This window comes from Cynocephalus volans, chromosome 9 (assembly GCF_027409185.1).
Source record: "Cynocephalus volans isolate mCynVol1 chromosome 9, mCynVol1.pri, whole genome shotgun sequence".
In the NCBI taxonomy this organism is placed as follows: Eukaryota; Metazoa; Chordata; class Mammalia; order Dermoptera; family Cynocephalidae; genus Cynocephalus; species Cynocephalus volans.
In genome coordinates this window covers 117,254,420-117,275,405 of record NC_084468.1, presented here as the reverse complement: position 1 = coordinate 117,275,405, position 20,986 = coordinate 117,254,420, and the positions used below count along the sequence as shown (strand labels likewise).

The window sequence follows — 20,986 nt, the reverse complement described above, 5'->3', positions numbered from 1 at the left end:
GTTTAGTCTTCATTTAGTTATATTTAATCTTGAACAATGAATCTCACAGTCTGAAACAGTTTCCAAGCTATATTATTTAAATGAAGTTATCTAACTCTTACTCGAAGGATTTCAAAAGACACAGACTCATCCAAGAAAAGTCTGGCATATCGAGTGTTGAATAATGTTTAATTATATTTAAAGGCAATTGAATTTATATATTTCAGACTATTTACAATATCTTCATAATTTAATGCATTTAATTTTTGAGTCATAAATCTTCATTGTGATAAGAAGGGGAAAAAAACTTCGAAGTAGATATTCCTTTTCATTGAATAATTCTATTTATATTTTAATTGATAATCTTCTTTTGTCAGGCTCATATGATGGACAAATGCTTACATGGGTTTACTTCCAATTTACAAAATAAGAAAGATGATGGAAATGATCTGTAACATAAAATAAGGTATACAAATAATATTAATGTGCTAAATGTTAACTCAATAAAATGCAAAGTATGCATGAAATCAATTGCTTTCAATAACAGATGAAGACTCAGACTGAACAACTGTAAGATATTAAATAAAAATATAAATAACTTTTATCAATTAAGTTTTCTCCAAATACATTTAAAGCACAGTATTTTATATATTTTAACCATATATCTGTGAACTCAAAAACATAATTAAGAATATGCAAATAAATAACTCCTGCATGGAAATTATATAAGGAAAAAAGTAACTAAAGCAAAGGAAGCTACCTACTAGTTGCTAGTAAATAAAGTATATAAAAGTAAGATGGTCTCACAGACTGGGTAAGAAAATTGCATAGTTAAAATTCCAAGAGAGCTAAAAAATATGAACAATGGAACTTTTTAGAATATGAAATAAGTTCTTAGAACAAATCAAAAGAATCTTAGAATCTCAAAGTACTGAAAAATTCCATCATATTTTACAAAACACGCAGTTTAGGTGCATTTCAATATCTTGAGTTAGTTCAAATTCTACTTCCCCTCACAAAAAATCTGTAGGTATTAGCCAGAGAAAATAACTAATTTAAAACATAGCAAAAATTTTGAAATAAAAGAAGAAAGCTTGCTTAGAGATACCAAAAACTATTTGTGTGCAGACCTGTGCATAAATGAATGAGTGAATGATGACAGCATTAAACAAAATATGGGTATGTTAAAAAATGTCCATTCACTCATTTGTTCATTTTTCATAACATAATTATTTAGCATTTGTAATATTCATAGCTAGGTAATGAGTCTAAAGATGTTAAGATAGTAATTATACCAAGGGGGCGGGGGGGGGGGAAACACAGCAGAGCAGAAGCAGATTTTAGCCATGTTAATAAATTGTGAGAAAGTACTTGCAAAAAATAGTACTTAATGGTCATGTAAGTTATGTTTTTAGAATATGAAGGTGTAGGTAAACCACAGATCATGTCATCAAAATGAAGTTAATTCAGTTTGATGTAATATTACAATGGCACTTTAAATATTGCAGAGAATTATAAAGATAATAAGTATGTTGAAAAATGAAAATATACAACCATTCTTCTACAAGGAGAACAGATACTTCTTGGATATTAACTAGTTCCAAATCAACCAAACGTACAAATTTTAAATAAAATGAAAAAAGTCATGAAGAAGCTCTGATGTCTCAATAAGTAAAAGGCAAATTGCCTACAGAAATGGCCAGATGTACAGATATAAAATGAACTGCTTTTTTGAAGTACCCTTGCATCTGCACCTCAGAAGGATTTTTATAGCTTTCACTTTAAATTATATTAATTGAGATAAACCACTACCCAACAAGAAGAGGAAACAAAATAATTTATTTAATGTTATAGGTCAATTGCTGCATCAGTTAACTGCAGTAATGATATGAACTGTGAATACATTACAATCTTCCAGAGACATAGAATATAATAAAATTCAATGAATATTAAATTCTAACAGTAGATAATATAGAGAGTATGAACAGGAGTAGAGTTTTTCTTCTGGTTCTGAGTTATCATTTGTTTCCTGCTCACTCAGTTGAGGTGTGTAAACTATTTTGATTATGAGAAATATATTCACAATTCCTGAGTAAAGGAATTTAATAAAAAAAAGAATGATTAGTATAATTCTAATACCAGAGATTAATCACAGAGAGATAAACTAAAAAAGTGAGAGAATTAGGTTCACAAATATAGATGTATATGAAGAGTAGTTGGAGAACAATAAAACCTCAGAAATAAATTATAAATAAGTAGCACAACTTTTAGGAAAAGTGAACAGGTTAACATATCTAGTAGCAAAAAAAATCCTAAAAAAGATGCCCATTCATTTAGTAATGTATGGGCCTATGTGACAGAAATGCTAAAAAGGCCTTAGGTAAATACTTATTTGTGGACTTTTTAACAGTGGATGGTGATGCTATATTTATGACATTGGAGGAATACACAAATCCCCGAGAAAACACTTCACAGGGTGGGGGTGGGGGGGTAGGTAAACATAAGGGTTATATGTACCAAACGTCTTATTTTGAATTCTATATATGCTCTTACCACACTATTGAGTTCACCAAATTATGAAAACTCACAGGAGGCAGACAGAGATAACGAAGGAATGAAAGAAATGTTACTAAACAAAACATGTTACAATTCCAGTCAGCACAAAACTTGAAGTGCTCATAGACATAATATAGATGACTAGAAGAATTTTCCCCAAATGAGGTTTACTTTAAAGATGTCTAGGCAAAGTGTCAGTAATGTTTTAAAGGCAATGTTCCAAAATTTCACATCTTTCCTTTGTTGTGGGTTAGTAGAGTTAAAATTTCAAAAGGGCTCACAGCCAAAGTGATTTTTTTCTGGTGTACACAGACTAGTCTAAATTTTGTATAATATGAAGGCAGGATGGATCGTGACATATTCAATAAATGGTTCCCTCTAGTCCTACAATTCTAGAAAATCCTATGGATTTAGAAAATTAACAAGTCATTGTGTTAATGTAGTTTTTTACTTTGTTCAATATAATTTATTATCGTATGACACTTGAAAAAAGGATTTTCAGAAATATATTTTAGATGAAATCATTGATTATTTATCTCACGACTGTCTTCCGTTTTCAGGGATTGGTTATGCTTAGAAACCAACATCTTACAAAATAAATCCTTATTTCTTTTTAACTGTGTTGTATAGGCTGATTGAAACTAAAAGACATACTCATTCACTGACAAAAATCTTACAGACAATCAAAGTATAAAGTCAAAATCATAAGCGAGAATGACTACAAAAAATATGAGTGTATTGTTTTAACTACTGGAGTTTCTGTAAATTATATTAATAATGTAGCTTTTATCAGTTATATTCTTGAACTGAAATTAATTTTATGCTTGTTATTTGCAGAGACTATCCAGATTGTTTTATATGTAATTTACTAGGTCGTTTGAAAGACTAAATTGTTTTAAATAAGATGTGTAAAATTCTAAACAAATCCTTGAAATCTTCATGATAGAAATGCAATGTTATTTTAAACCTTCTGAAAATATTTTGTTTTATCTTAATATTCTTTAAAGTGCTGAAAGAAATTATTAATTTTATTAAAGTTAAAGTGGCATTTTAGTATTTTTTAAATACTGTAAAAATTATAGGTAAAACTAAGCTAAAATAAATTAACATCTTCAAGTAAATCTAAATATATTGTTTTGAATATATGACCATATTCTACATGTTTAAATTTATTTTCTCAATCTTTCAGTGTATCCCTTTGCTCCCTATCAAGTATTAGCAAACTATAACATTATAACAAAAATAAGAGAAAGCAAACTCATAAAATACTTAAGACTAACTTGAAAAGCATTAATTGATGTGTTCAAAATTACTCCTCATTTAAAAAAATAAGTTTCATTTTATTAAATGCATTATGTCTACTCTTCATGGATCTTTTCTTATATATTACAAAAAGAAGAAAACATGACTGTATTTAGGCATTTTTGTAAAAACCAAAAGCATATTTTTTAACACGTGCATATATACCTAGTTCTGTGTAAAAGTTGGTATCTTACAGTATTTAATTTTAACTTTAGCAGTAAGAGGTATAGAAATGGAAAGTTCTTGGTACAGACAATGATCTCATTTGTATTTTTAAGCATATCAGAAGTTCCCTGTCATTATATAAATATTACCATTTCACTTTGTTAGGCTTTTTTAGATTTACAAAAAAACTAAATACACAGCTACTTTTCTGAACATCAAAATGTACATTATGTTCATTAAAAAACTAAATGCATGTTTAGCAAAAGAAAAGCTGCAACCTCAATAATTACTTAAACATTCTGATTAAAAGCAAGTAATTAGTGTCAATTTTTAGCTTTTCTAATTACATAAGGGACTTGCTTTTTAATTTAGATGAGAATATTTCCATTCTTGATGATAAACAACACAAGTACTAAAAACTACCACCATATGAATGGGGGAGGGGCAGGAATAGTTTTGATTTATAGTGTGTATTATTAGATTAATCATAAAATTGAACATGCCTACTGAGTAGAGCCATGATATAAATTTAAAGATAACTGTATGAATCTTGGATGATATTAAACACTAGAAGCTTATTTAAAAAAAAAAGTTTAAAGTCGTGATAAAGTTGTATGAAGAACTAAGAAGAGCATAAGTAAAACAAGAAAATAGCTATTTTTCTGCTAATTTTCCATCCAGGTCACACTTCAACTCAAACCCTAAATTCTGAGGAGTGTGAGCTGGCTGAAACAGATAAAGAAAAAGAAACTTTTATTAAAATCTAATTTATTCTAACACATATATGTGAATAATATACAAACAAATCAACTTTTTTTTTTTTTTTTTGGTAAAATAATGCTTGCATTCTTTGATTTTTACCAACACACATAATTGCTAATGAATTTCATGATCCTGAAGTCAGGTTTCTAAATGAAAATACTAGATTCTTAAAAGTAGAGACATTTGTATTAAAATATCTGTGGCATTAATATTTTCTTAATGAAAATTATTGCTGTGATTCTCTAAATTAAAAAAAAGAAAAACTAATCAGTGCAGAAAAGACATTTGTAGATGTTTAAAATTTCAGTTCTATATGCAAGTGTAATTTCACCAAGATTAGTACTCAGAGCAAAAGAAGGCAAATTGATTTTCCACTATATTTGGAGTAGATTTTTTTGTCAATATATGCTAAAATCAAATATTTGTATTTATAAAAATACAAATTTTAATTACTCTAAATAATATGCCAGTTCTCTTTCTGCCTTGAAATAACTGATAATGCATTTCTATAAGGTATCTAAGTTGAAGTGAAACTATGGTTAAACATGCTGTTTAAAATTTAGAAAAGTTTTGCTTCCAAAAATAAGTAAAATTTTAAATCCAGAATTCAATTTAAGAGCTAAAGACCACATCATAGTCATCACTTATTAAAATTTGATTTCAGGCTACTTAAATTCACTAGTACGTGTAGATGTGTGAGTTAAACTTTAGGCCTTTAGCATCCAAATTACATCTTAGACATCTCAGTGCTTGTCTTTTTTTCTTTTTTTAAGTAATTGTATATCATAACTTTAAAATATAAAGCAAAACACCTATCAATGATTTATAGGGAGACAAAATTATTTGGTTCCGAAGTGATAAAGTACTTCATCATAGGGTATTGGAGTTAAAATAATTTGAAAAGCTAAACTCAGTCCTTCATAAAACAGCATTTGATCACTGTTGTCATCACAATGTATACATCTGATGAAATACCCACTAATTTTTCATATGACACTTGCGTATTCTCACAATCAATGTCCAGATTATTAGCCATGGCCTCAATGAATTCAGTCCATGCCTTTCATATAGTAGATTCATAAGGGCTAAGATATATGTTCTTCTGGTTTTTTTTTCTTTCCTTTAAGGTTTAAATTGTTTTTTTCCTTTCCATTTCATCAGTCATAAAAGAAATGATACTTCTACAATCTGTCTCATCCTTTGTTTCTAGCTTATGATTCTATATTTTTGCACTAGAAGATGAAAGAAAACATCATGTACAATGGATTTGCTATATAAGACAAAAGTCATTTGATTGAGTTGTTATGAGTTTTACCTTTTTTCAAATGTTATTTATGTGGTTTGACCAAGACATTGATTGAATTGTCAGTAATATTTATCCATTCACTAAAAGGAAAAGATTCCTACCTAGCAGAGAATAAGTGGGATAATTTCATTACCAAGATCCTCAAAGGAAATATATTACAGACTCTCAAAGCATCTTTATTGTTCACAATGATTGTATCAAATAATTCACTTAGAGAATATGATCTCAATATTGAAAGAGCTGAGTATAATTATCAATGTCTCAATGTTAGAAGAACCTATTATTTTCAATAAATGAAGAATATTGCTGTACTGATATGATTCCATCGATGAGTTCCTCTAATTCTGATCAGAGACTTGAATCCAAACCAACATATTACTAAATCATCTTGAATGGTTAAAATGATGCCTACACTGCTTTCTGGAATTGGTTTGAGGTGTTTAAAATTGCATGGTAAAAGGATGATTAAGCAATAATGCTGGTATCAATAAGAAAATGAGATCTCTTAGTGACTCAAGTGTCAAGAGGTAAGTTCTTCCAACTTAATTTAACCCTTCAAAACACACAGAAATCAAGTAAGCGAAAGTGCAATATTCGAAGGAAATATGAAGGACGTTCAAAAAATGTTTTCTTCAATAAAAGCAAAATCAGTGTTTTAGTGTTGCCAACGCAAATGTCCTAACACAGGAACCTATCTTTCTGTTAAGTAAATTCACTTTTCCATACCCAAGTGCTGCCTGCATCCAAAAGTCACTTTTATCCTTGTTTCTAAAAGCAACCTGAACTCTATTTTTACCAAGAAGAATGGACTGTTGAAATTTATTTCCTCAAAGGGAATACTTTCATACATCCTTTGGTGTAATACTTACTCAAATATGGTGGTTTGTAAGGCGCTCGGGTATTAGACAGCAGTCCATCCAGCTCCTTCCTCTCCAGCGTGCTGTGAAGGGCCTTCTCTTTGCCGAAGGTGGAGAAAGACCTCTCTGCCCCAGGCTGGGCTTCTGGAGTTTCAAACACCTCAGTGTCTGGAACAGAGTCCATGCCGGGAACATGGAGATTGCTGCGATAATCGGCAGCCTGGCGTCCATCAGAAGGGACAAAAGAAGGCATCCAGCACCGATCTGAGTGGCCCAGTGCTTTACATTCCTCAGTGCAGTTGGAGAAGAGATCCATGCCTATAAGCAGAAAAAAAGAAACTACAGACGGAGTCTTCATCCACATAACCAGATACTTAGTTGTGAAAGATTAGAGGTAGCATAAAGAGTGATGGATGAAGGTGCCCACAAATTTTTCTTAACCAGACAGGAATCAAAAATCTCTTTGTGTCATTATGTTCATCACTTTAAGAAGAGAAGATAATTATCAAATGTAAAGCGGGCTCTGAGATAGATGTTTCTAAACTACTCTGAGTATTGGGGGAAAAATGTTGGCCCTAAACTATTTAAATGACTAGGAACTAGTGAATAGGAAAGGAATCATAACAGAGAAAACCATACGTAAAGTCTTCATAATCTATAATCCCTAATGATAAGTCATTTGACATTTTTTTCTTAGAGACAAAAATAGAATATGCCAAGCACTAACAATAATAATTAGATTATGAAATCTGAATATTATACAGAAAATGCAATTCAAGAGAAGTATGACATACACATTGATAAACCTGGAAATTACAAGAATGCAGCAAGATTTCACCAGCAGCCAAAAGCATGCTTTCAGTGGTTCCAGGAAACAACTTCCTAAAGGTATTTCTCAATGATACTCTGGTAGTCCGTATTACTGCAAACCACTTATCATTTACGACATTAGACAAACCCAGAACAAATGACTGTAATTAGTAAAACCAAGGTAACTGAATGCAGTGCGAATCAACTGCAGATACTATTGACAAATACCTTATTACTTGTTCTATATTGGAGCACTTGTCCTAGTCAACATAGAACTGTTTGCTTACTAAATGTATAATAACAAGATTTCAAATGACAACTTCAAATTTCGTTGTCTTCCTTAAATTTGTGAGACTTCTAAATATTATCTGATTGTGATCAAGAAAGCTTATTCAGTTTCTTAAGAAAACCATAAGAATTTTTAAGCACTATAGAACATTATTTGATATTAATTTTAATATATAGCATTACACAGAAAAACAAGACATAAACAAAAATAGCATTTAAAAAAAATAGTAGCACATTTATTGAACATGTTTAAAAACAGAATCGATTTGAAATAACCAAAGTATGATTAGTCTGTATGGAAGAAACTCTTAAATGCATGTCTAGCCTAGAAAAAACTAGGGTTTTTTTTTCTAAACAACAGAGTAATATTTATGTAATGAACATACTTGATTGTTACTTTTATAAATATCACAAGTGATTTGCACTCTTGAGCAAGTTTTAGTTTTTATATTCCTGAAGATTTGGTTATATATTGATTTACATGTGTATATGTAAATATTTGTGTATATGTTACTATTTGTATATATAAAATAAACAAAATAATATTTCAAAATTATGAACCCTCTAGGTTATTCACAAGTATTTTGGAGTTAAGAACTGTCAATTACATAAATAATTTTTAAAGAAATAACACCAAGCTTCTTATAATATGTTACTCATACCATATATCATGACTTTTTAATTTTAAATTAAACTATACATAATGCTAAGTCTGCTTTGATTATAACATTCTATTGATAATTGCCATGAATAAACGTGGAAATAAATTACTGATCAGTGAACTGTTGAGGAATGAAAACGTGAGATGAAACTGAGATTAAGAAATCAGACTAAGAACGGCATGTAAAACGCGTAAATGTTTCACTAGATACCAAAGAAGCCCAATCCTTTATTCTGTTTCTGCAAGAAGATATGTATAAAGAAAAAGAAAAAAGTAAGGAGAAGGTCTCTGATACATGTTTACATACTAGATAGGTAGAGGCTACAAAACCAGAAAGGAGATATATATTTTGACACACTGTACTATCAAGTCCTGCCTATTTAATAATGTGATGTGGGGAAAGACTTTTTTTCATAGAAGAAACTATCTTTAACGGTAAAATTATTATAAGCAATTATTTAATTATTTTTAAATAAATTTAAATTATATCGAATTTGAAGAGCTGATGGAATTACATTCAAATATTAAGATAGAATTGTTTTATTGAATCCTGATAAAGATGGATACTAACTCAAAATTTGTAGTTAACGGAATTTCTCTTCACATGACTGATAAATATGTCAAATAAGACCATACATAATCTTTCACGTTTTTCCGCACCTATGTCCAACTCTTATATGGAAATTTCACGCAAAAAAGTTTTAAACTAGTATGTTAACAATATTAAAAGGTACTTTTGGTAGAAATTATTTCTATGCATAGTTTATATATGGTTGGGGCCATTTTTTTCTTTTTCAAGAATATGGTGTTTCTGCTTTTCTTAATTATTAGAGACTAGTTAAAATTCCTCTAGATGATATAGAAGTTTGCATAATTTGAGAATCTGTATCAGAAAAATATAGCATGTGCATAACAAAAAAAAAACGAGGGAAGAAATGTTTTTCATTGAAAGAACAATGTCACTTAACAAAAGGGAAAAAAAAAGTAAACAATGTTCTTAATAAATTTATGAATTGATCCTTTTAAAGTGGAATTCCCTTCATAATAATATACAGCTTTATATATCTAGAAGGAAAAGTTAGGTGTTCAAATCGTGTATGAATGTTTTACCAGTTTTATTGATGACAAGTGTACCTATTTCTCATGAGATATCAGACAAAGAAGTAAAAATAAAAATATAACAAAAGTAGTAAATCAATAAACTTCAAATAAGTAACATAAAAATTAATTTTAAGTGAATTTTTTTCATTTGTCAATTAGATATATAGTTTGAGAGCCAAATAAATCTATCCCATTACTAGCCCTCACCTAATGGAGTCAATGTGTAACTAACATTTTATTTTTTATCACTTATCTCTAGTCCCATTAAACATATTAAATTTAATTACTGAATAAGCACAGATACATTTATGTTTTGTTGTGATAAATGACTGCATGATACACAGAGATGCCAGATATTTGTGATATATTAAAATGCAAAACTTTCACATGACTATTACAATTTTTTAATAACTCAAATTGAAGGTTCAAGGGTTAATAAGTTTATCCATATTTCTTTTTCTTCTCATTCAAATGCCCTTACTATAGTACCTGTGGGATTTGTATAACAGAAAAATATAGGTCAAACCTCATTTTTTTAATTTTGGTAATTTCTGAGAAATGTTTTAACATATATTTTTTACTTGCAATCTCTTTTTCTAATTATTGATTTTTTCCACTTTTCAGAAATAGTCTATTCTGCAAGGCATGACAGCTGATGTGATAGACTGCCTGTTATGGAAAGATATATTTAGACAAATTTTAAAACACATATTTTTCAACTGGCAAGTAACTTGTCCCTTATAGTGAGAGGCAGTGGGTATTTCCATTGAGAACAAATTGTGATTTCAAAAATATTAGAATTGTATTCAATTTATGCTATTTTCTGATATACATATAATACAAAACTATGTGCACTTTTTTTCACATAAGAAGCCTTCATAAAATTTTTTTTTCCAAATACGATAAATTAATTTTAAAGAAAATCAGAACACTTTATTTTCTGAGGAAATTTCCATTCTTCCTTTAACTACTTAACAATGAAAAACCAAGAGACACTAATTGTAACTACAAAAATTGCCATAGATTATAGGAAAATATGGCTTTGGGGCAGATATTTATCAACATAGTTTACTAATGAAAAAATCAAAATATGCAGATCAAAAATTTCACCATACCTATCATCTTAAAAATGTTTATATTTGTCTTCCCTTTCCCTCAATATTTTGTCTTGCACATTTTTTCAATTATGAATCTCCCCACATTATCAAGTTGTAGCTCAGAGATTCACCAGAAACCTGAACGAACTCTTGTAAACATGGTGTGAATTTATTTTATTTATAAAGCCAAAAGTCAATTTCCCAATATCTAAATCCTTATTGGAGTAGGAAAAGGGATATTTTTGTATTTTATGATAAACCAAAACTTTTGTTGCTGATATTGCAGTAGTGCAATGGCTTAATGTATACAATGATATACTTTATCTACTAACTTGAAAATGCTGACAATTTAAGTCACTGTGCTTATTAAATTTATGGTTAAGTTTTGACCATATATGATGTATAAATCTCATATCACTTAGTTAAGAGCATTAAACATTTTAAAGATATGTTCCCTTATAACTGAAAAAATATTTAGAAGAAGAGAAATTTGACAATTTTCAGGTAAAGTCTACAAGTAATTCAATCACTTATCAGGGTTCTCTTCTTCGACATAATTTTTTTAAAAGCACAAGGTATTAAAAACAAATTTATAATTCATCCTAGTATTATTCACAGTGTAGATATTTAACAAATGAGGGAAATAAAAAAAACAACTCACAAGTGAACAGATTTCCCTAAAAATACTTCTAAAAATATTAAAAATGTTTAAGAACATACAACTAAAAATGTACCCATATTGTAAAATAGAAAAAGTATCTTTTAATCTAATAAGATAATAAATAAAATTGAAAATATGAATTTTAAAAATCCCTTCTTGGATCTTTAAGCTGTGATTAATCAGTTTTTCCTCGTGATGGTTTATGCATGCTTTCACCACGTCTCCTTGGACTTCTGCCATATCAAACCAATACATCAATAGTGCACTGAAAAAAACAGAAAGCACCTTGACAAGGCTACAGAAAGAAAGTGCCACAGAGCAGTGGTCAAGCTGAAGAATTTCACACATGGAGCCAGGTGCAGTGGAAAACTGAAAAAGCTTATGTGATTCTCTGTGCAGCTGCCTCCGTGTTTAAAGCCCTTCAGTGAGCAAGATTGGTGACTGCAAATGGCTTAGGAAGAAGAAAAGCAAGAAGGGAGGTGGGGGAGGGAAATAAAGAACAAAAAACAAAACTATTCAGAAAAGAATAAATAGAAGGCATATCTAAATAAGTAATTACAAGGTAATGCTAAGATAGAAAAAGGAAGTGGAAATAAAGTAAAAGTTAGAAAGTCTAAGCAGGTGAAACGCTAAACTAAACATTGTATATAATACAGTAAGGAACAAGGTACAAACTGAAAAAGAAAATTCAGAATGTTTATCTTTCCAGTGTTATTTTTCCTTTATAATCTAACTCCCCCTGCCCCCCCACCAAAAAAAGTTAAGTGGAATTGGCTTATTAGTATGAATTTTTTTTTTCATATCCTAAACTTGGAAATTGTTGTGTTATAAATAATATTACCTAATTTTGCAAAACTGGAAAATGATTAATACCTGGCTTTGCAAAGAAATAAAACAGATTTATGAGAAATGAGCTTAAGTTTGTGGAAATATTCTAGCTACTTGGTGTGAGGTTTATAGTACACAGCATAAGTATGAACTGAAAAAAGTCATTAAATAAATATATTTTAATTTTTTGCATTTAAGGTTTTTATACTTAAGAAAACACTTCAATATCATTCTTACAATAAAATTAGACATATTAAATCTGATTGCAATTCAGTGCACAAAGGTGCAATTACTTCTAAATATAAGTGATTTATTACAATCCTAAAACAGCTATTATTGTGCCCTGTATGTTGTAGCTGCCCTGTGACACTAATGAAATATATAAATGGATTGGTAATTCTGTAACACTTTTATATGTTTGAGAACTAACAGAAAGATAAGTATAAGAAAACACTTAACTGTTTTGATATAAAGAAAAATAAAAACTGCCTTGCTTTTTAAAAATGTTTTCTAGAACACATTTTAGCATTTTGAAATTCCTTTAAATGCTTTAACATCTCAAATAATTTGAAAGAAATATTACCAAAATGGCAACCCTAAGTGCCTGTGAAAGAAAATAGCTACTTGGAGGATGCATTGATAAGAATACATTCTCATCTATTTTGCAAATGTAGCCCTTTTTGCAGATGTTTATTGGTTTCTCTTTCTTCTGTTGGGTTATTACCGCTCATTATGTCTGAGGGACTAAGCTAATTGAAATGTTCATTGAGACTGGAGTGCTACAGAAAAAACAAAGGGGGGTAGGTAGGTGGGAAAGGAATAAAATGCATCCATAGAAACATGTAGCACTCTTTTTTGTGTATTAAAACATTTAGTTTTAAAAGTTTTAAAAGGCTTACTGTTAAATTAGAAATTGCAAAAAAAGAATCAGAACAAGCAATTCTACATGTATGGTTTTTAAAGATAACAATAAATCATATGCCATATATAAAGCAAAAATGAAAGGGACTTTGTACTCTCATATAAACTTCTGGCAAGATCTGGTTTGTTGTCAGGTTCCCAGACACTAAATAGATGCTCTGTTCGCTTAGCGTGAAGGCCCGCAAGGGGCAGGGACCTCCGGGGATTCTTGGCAGTTCTCAAGTCTCATTAGGTCTGCATATTAATGACTTGCAGCAATATAAAGAGACCCTTGAGCAGCCTTTTTTCCCTTCCTCCTGCCTTGGGTTTCCCAAGGCTAAGGCAGCCACAGACACAGCCCATATTAGCCACGTGAGAGGCTTGTAGCAACCACTGCCGCCAGGCCACCATGGGGTGTATACTGCCCTTTGACACACTGCCTCAGCACCATTCAGAGGTCCATCAAGTACATTAAGAAACCGGTGCACTCGAAGACTAATGTTACCTTGAAAATAAGAACCCTATTACTCCATGGTTATATTATCAACCGAAATAAAGGTCAAATCGTAAGTGAGCCAAGATGAACCCAGAGTTACTCAAATGACAGACTTTATTAGAAGTTATAAAAGTTGACTAGTCTTTATATTTCCTCATGCATCAAATAAACACAAAACTAGATAGTAAAAGTAAAAAATTCAACAAGCATCCTTAATAGAAGAAATCCAAATGAAGTAGAAAACCAGAAGTTTATGAAATTATTATTTTCATTTTAAGGTATGTATTTTATTTCTCTTGTAAGATTTTCTTTTAGTATTAGTAATTAGAGTTATTAGGATATTATAAAATTTAAATATTAAATTTATATAGAGAAAAATATAGTAAAAAGTATATATCCTATTGCAACCACCATCAGTGACTATAATTAAGTCCATATACAAATACACTCAGATGTCAAGCAAGTGTTGATGGTTCAAAGACAAAGACCCTATGGAAAATATGAGGAAACCTAGGATGCATCAGAAAATATACAATATCACATGTTTACTAATGTCATGAAGCCCAAAGACCCAAGATTGGAAACCCTGCTTTCAGTCTATTCATGACTTTTAATCATCATTCCTTCTCTCATTCGACACTTGGTGGTGTGTAAAATGCGTTGCTCTGGAGAGCAAGAAATTTGGATTCTAGTCTTCAATCATCAATTTATCCTCTTGTGACCTTGTGCAGGTCAATCAATTTTATTCATTTTCAGTTACCTCATCCATAAACAAGTCTAATAATACCTTAATTGACTGAAGACTGGGGACTGGCCCAGATGAGAGATTATGGCTTTTTGTATGCATTATAATTCCATTAAGGAACATTACTTAAAGAAGATAGTATTTCTTATTCTAACAATTCGACAGTGAATTTCTAACCTTAACTCTCCAAAGGAACATAACACTCTTTGTAAATAATTATCAACATAGGATGACACTATTTTTCTGTAGAGTTACTAGCATTAAACTTACAGAAAATTAGCTAGATTTATTAAAAACAAAAGCAAAAACAAAACTATAAAAGTCAGCATTTAGATTGCCCTTTGATCACACTTACCAGCTGACTGGCCTCTGTTGGTGGCATCATGATCACTGTCTCCCTGTTCACTGTCTCCGTGACCACTGTCCTTAGAGCTTACTATGTCGGCTTCCTGGAATGCAGAACTAGAAGCACAAAAAATGCAAATATTAGAATAAAAAAGGTGAAGAAACACAGAAAACATTCTTCTGCCACCATATGGTCACAGATGGTGCTGCACATTCATAGACCTCTTGGTTTATGTCTGTATGAAGCTAGTTTTCATAATCTAAGTCTAACTCTTTAAAAATTGAGTGTTAACAGTCAATTTGAACACTTAAGGCACGTAAAGTTTAAGCATTATTCAATGATTGTAGCTAAGTATATGTTTATAACATTTTCATAAAACAGATGTAAATATACATCTGGAAAAATTAGGAAGATTATCAGAAGCCATGTGGGAGTATAAACTGACAAAATATTCCAATATATTTTGTAACTTGTTTATAAATGAAATACACTCTAAGTATTATCTGGGAAACATAATATAATCGGTACTTATGTCCTGCCCTAGTCGGAAGTAATATATACATTCTATATTTCAATATCAAATAATATACCTATCTCCTACTTTTCTAGGTAGTAAATTGTCCATACAGCAAGCTAGGGGGGAAAAAGTCCATACCTGTTAACTCGGCGAGGTCTGTCAACTAGATAGCTGAGCTCTGCTCGCTGGTGTTTAGTCTAGGGGGAAAAAAAAAAAAAATCAAAAGCATTTGGATGCTAAGGGTTTAACTAATGTTTGCTTTTGAGGTTAGAACCTATATCTAGCTTAAGAAATTGTGTACATTTTTTTATGAATTTCCAAGTTCTTCTAAGACCTCAACCTGGTGATTGCTGGGTAGGGCGGGGGAGATATGCAGAGACACCTGAATCCATATTTCAGTAAGTTGCAAAGTTAAAAAAAAGAAAGAAAGAAAGAAAGAAAGAAAACAAGTGGCCAACTTTAAATATGTTTTCTTAGAGAACGCAAATGACCTCATAGCTAGGGCTCATAAACTTGTTTGTAACAGAGCCAACCTCCTTATACTCTGCAGTCTTTCAATGGCCTAAAAAAGTGTTTAGGTGCATACTGGTTGACACAAGAAAAACAGCACGCTCAATAAGCAAAAAGTTTGGATATTTTATGGAATTATTTTGTTGTTTATTTTCAAAATGTAGTTAAGATACAAATGAGCTGTACAAATATTCATGAAAGTCAATTAATAATATCTAAGACTCAAATAAAAGTAACCTGCCAAGAAAGGAGTTCGTCATCCTTCCCGCCGCCCCCTTCCCCCAATCTTTTCCCCTTCCAAAGGCCCTGGGGAGGGCATTCTCCTTCCCGCCTCCACCACCCACACGCCTTTTCAGGTCCAAACTTTTTTTTACACAAACCAACTCTGTTCTTACCCAACCCCAACTTTGCCACTTCTCCATTTTTTAAAAGGAAAACTAAATTGACAAGCCAAATTCTTTGATGAAGAAAGCCAACAGCAGTGATTTATCAAAAACAGTGGCAAGAAGGTGATTGTTAGCTAAAAGATATATTTAAGACAACAGTTGTTTAAGCCTTTCGTTGGTTTACTCTTAACAGGGGTTTGTGCCAAAGCAATTTCATTCAAATTCACACTGTGTGGGCGTTCGGCTTCAAAAGCGTCGGTAAATGCTGTCCAGAGCAGAACTGAAGGCTTTTTGCAACCCGAATTCACAGGACAAGAATCTGATAACTTGTTCACTAAAACATGCATTCGAGTTTAGACAACTGTGTAAAGTTAAACAATCTATAGCTTACTTGTACACGCGATTGAAAGCATCATCGATAAACAAAGCAAAATAGAATTGACTTTATTAACGCCTTAGACAGACGCAGAGAGAAAAAGACCTTTGCCAATGCTAGAAAATCCCTCTTCCACATTTCCCTCTCCCTCCGCGCACTTTCCTTTTTACTCCCAGGTTTCCGAGAAGAGAAAGCACTGACAGGGGATTAAGGTTTTAAAGGAAAGATGGGCGAGGGTGTGAGGAAGCTCCAAAGTGACAAAGCACCAAGAGGAGGGAATGAAAATAAATGTGGAGGAGTGGCACGCAGAGAATTAGGAACAACGCGAAAGTTAGGTTACACGCGAAAAGAAGTGAGAGGGTGACCTCCATCCCCACCCCCACAACTATACAAACAAGCCAATACCCTAAAAATAATACATAGTGCACCAGAGATACAAGGGCCGGGCTAGAGGAGGCTTTCGGATGGAGGAGATGAGAGATGGTGGTCCTTTCGCTTCAGCCTTACCTCGTTGGACAAAATGCTTCCGTTTGAGATGATGTCGGGCTGCTGGTCGGTGTATCCAGTGACGATGGCCCCGCAGGGGTTGTGCTCAGTGTCCGTACTTCGCGATGGGCTGCAGGGTTTAAGGAACATCAGGTCGGTCTTGGCGGACTCCGGGGTCAGGCAGACCTGGTAGCAGTAATTCTGGCTGTGGTGGTGGGAGCCAAAGGCCCCAGACTCCTCCACCGGCACCTGGGCCGGGTTACTGGGTACATTGGAGCTCTGCACCAGCATGATGTCCGACTTGCTGAGTTTCTTCTTGCGCGCCCGGGCTTGGCGGCCGCAGCAGGTCGAACCCCCACCGCCGCAGCAGCAGCAGCAGAGGCAGCAATCGCTGGCCAGACACGTGTAGATGTTAAGTTTCTTCTCTTTCTGGCAACGCACTGCCAGCACGATCATGGCCAGCAGGAAGATGAAAGACACCGAGCCCAGTGCGATGATGAGGATGAGGGTGAGGTCTAGCGAGGTTTCCCCGCTGCCAGAGCGGCTGGGGCGCTGGTGCTCCCCTGACCCTCCTCCTCCGCCCCCGCCCCCGCCCTGGGGCTCCACGGCGCCATCCACCAGCTGAACCACCAGGGTGGCCGTGGAGGACAGGGGCGGCTGCCCGTGGTCGCGCACCTCGATCACAAGCTCATAAGGCCGCTGGGGGTCGCGCTTGGTCGGCACCCGGCGCGCTGTGCGGAGCTCCCCGGTGCGCCAGTCCATGCGGAAGAGGTTCATTTCGTTGCCCCGCACGATGCTGTAGGTGAGCCGAGCGTTCTCACCGTCGTCTGCGTCCACCGCGGCCACACGGGTGAGCAGGTAACCCGGCTCTGCCGAGCGGGGCAGCACCTCGCGCGACGGAGTCCCGTTGCGCCCCGGTAGAGGCGCCACGATAGCAGGGGCGTTGTCGTTCTGATCCACTATGAGGATGTTGACGGTGGCATTGCCCGCCAGAGCCTGGGGGCTGCCGGCGTCCCGGGCTTCTACCTGAAAGCTGAAGTCTTTCAGCTGCTCGTAGTCGAAAGAACGCAGGGCGTACAAGTAGCCGTTCTCAGAGTTGATGGACACGTAGGTGAAGACGCTCATGCCCTGGATCTGGCATTCCAAGATAGAGTAGGCTAGCTGGGCGTTGGCGCCCTCATCGCGGTCTGTGGCGCTCACCGCGTAGATGTAGGCGCCCGGCACGTTGTTCTCGGTCACATACACATCATAGACCGGCTGGCTGAAGCGCGGAGCGTTGTCGTTCACATCCGACACGTGTACCTGGATCGACTTACTAGTAGAGAGTGCTGGTTCGCCCCGGTCCCGGGCCACCACGGTCAGGGTGTAGGAGTCCCCCGCCTCTCGGTCCAGGGGGGCCTCGGTCACGATGGTGTAGTAATTCTTGAAGGAAGACTTGAGGCGGAACGGCACGTCCCCTAGCAGCTCGCATTGTACCTGCCCATTCTCCTCTGAATCGCGGTCGGTGACGCTGAACAGGGCCACCACCGTGCCGGGCGCCGCGCCCTCGCTCACCGCCTCCTTCACGGTGCTGAAGCTGATCTCCGGCGCGTTGTCGTTAGCATCCAGCACTCGCACCAGTACCTTGCAGTGTGCAGGCACGGCGTTGGGGCCCAGGTCCTTGGCTTGCACATACACTTGGTAAACCGGGCTCTCTTCATAGTCCAGCTCGCCGCTCACCTCCAGCCGGCCGGTGCGCGGCGAGAGTCCGAAGAGCTCCCGCGCCCGGGGTGAAATGTGGCTGCTGAAGGAGTACACGACCTCACCGTTCTGGCCCTCGTCTGGGTCTGTGGCGTTGAGCTGGATCACGAGCGTGCCCGGGGGCGAGTTCTCTGGTAGGGACACAGTGTAGACGGGTTGGTCGAAAGCAGGCACATTGTCATTGGAGTCCAGCACTCGTATGGTGAGTAGGGCCGTGCCCGTGCGCTGCTGCTGGGGGGGCAGGCCCACTCCCGCGCCGCCTCCCCCACCTTCTCCTCCTCCCCCTCCTCCACCGTCCACCGCGGTCAGCACGTAGCGGTGCACCGCTTGCTGCTCTCGGTCCAGTGGCTTCTCCAGCACCAGCTCGGCAAATCGATTGCCATCCCCTTGGGTCTGCACGTCCAGGGAGAAGTAGCTGTTGGGGGTAATCTCGTAGTCTCGCAAGGAGTTGGTTCCCACGTCTGGGTCGAATGCGCTCTCCAAGGGGAAGCGGGTGCCCGGCGTGGCGCTTTCAGAGATTTCCACCGTCAGGTCCGGCTCCGGGAAAGAGGGGGGATTGTCATTAATGTCCAGCACTTCTATCTCCACCCGGAACAGCTCCAGGGGGTTCTCCAGGAAGACCTCCAGGTGCAAGACGCAGGAGGGACTCTGCTTGCAGATTTGCTCGCGGTCGATCTTCTCGTTCACGTACAGCACCCCGGTTTCCAGGTTGAGGTCCAAGTAAGGGGTCCGAGAGTTGGGCACCGTCTGAAACCTGCGAGCCGAAAGTTTTGTAATGTCCAAGCCCAGATCTTCAGCGATATTTCCTACGAAAGTGCCATGCTCCTGCTCCTCCTGTACCGTGTAGTGTAGCTGGGAAAAGACTCCTTCCACCATCCAGAGCAGGGCAAAGAATAATAGCACAATCATCTCCAAAAGGAAAGGAAGTAGCTTCCAGTAGCCAGTCAGCCACCCAATCACCTCCCCCCACCACTACTCAAAAAAAAATTTTTTTTTTTCAAAAAGAAAAATACAAATAAAAGTGCGCTACGTAGAGACGTGGAGGGCTTGTGCAGCTTTCCGTCTTTAAAAAGCGTATTTATTTTGTTTCATTTTTGAGATTCCCCCAAACCAGCCTCATTTTTCAATCTTTGCGCAGGAAGGGTGACAGGCGTCCCATTTCCTCATCTGTAATCTTCCCACTGACCAATTAATAAAATAATGATAATACAATAGTCAGTGTCCTTTATTCCAACAGTCTTGGCGCAACGCGGCGCTGGCAAATCCCAAAGAGGAAATTTCGGTAGTTCAAGACTGTCCTCGGTTTGTCTTCTTGCTGATGGGAGGAGAATGAGGAGGAGGAAAAGGAGGAGGAGGAGGAAGATGAAGAGGAAGAGGAGAAGGAAGAGAAGATGCTGCTGGCAACGCTGAACATGCCTCTTAATGTCTACGGCTGGCAAATGCAAACGGGCTTAAAAACAGCGAGAGAATTTTGTGCCGGAAAAGCACAGGACGATTCTGCAGCATAAAACTTTCATTCTCTTCATTTTTCCGGATGGATGTTGTTCTTGACATTTTTTCCTCTTTCCCTCTATTCGTATTTTTTGGCTTTCATAGTCTTGTCTCCCACCGTCCTCACCGCCACTGTTACTTGCCTCTCTGTAGGTGTAATGAGCGGTTTCTTTTCTGCTGTTTCCTTCCCAAGCCTCTTTCCCTCTAACCTGTCTCTTTTCCTTTCAGTCCTTCCTTCCTCCTGCTCTAGCCTCCGATTCTGTGATCTAGGCTGGCAGTTTCTGAGCTCCGAGCGCTCGGCTTCTCTGTTTTTGCGCAGCGCCCTCATTCTGCCAACCAATCACCGGGGAGCACTACCCACCGACCTACCTCTGATTGGCCAAACTGAACGTCAAACATACACGTCACGGGGCAGCCTGGCAGGGAGGGACAGAACCCGGGCCCGGGCGGCCAGGGTGAGTGTGAGTGTGAGAGCGTGAACAGCCCGGCAGGTCCCGAGGCGCTGGCTGGGGACTCTGCCGCGGAAAGTTCCCAGTCCCCAGCCGCAGGTAATGGGGAGGGAATAGAGAGGTTCCCCTGTTTGCATCAGCAAATGAGAAAACATAATAGCAACAGCGGCG

General features: G+C 36.2%; 1 protein-coding gene across 1 annotated transcript; it reads right to left on the bottom strand.

Moving 5' to 3' along the window:
• Positions 1–387: 387 nt before the first annotated feature.
• On the bottom strand, positions 388–19,784 carry PCDH10 (protocadherin 10). The gene is made up of 5 exons (XM_063108739.1): positions 17,157–19,784; positions 15,516–15,574; positions 14,870–14,976; positions 6,940–7,245; positions 388–428 (listed from the first exon to the last, which is right to left on the bottom strand). The coding sequence occupies exons 1-5, from the start codon at positions 19,782–19,784 to the stop codon at positions 388–390; spliced, it is 3,141 nt and encodes a 1,046-aa protein (XP_062964809.1).
• Positions 19,785–20,986: the final 1,202 nt, after the last annotated feature.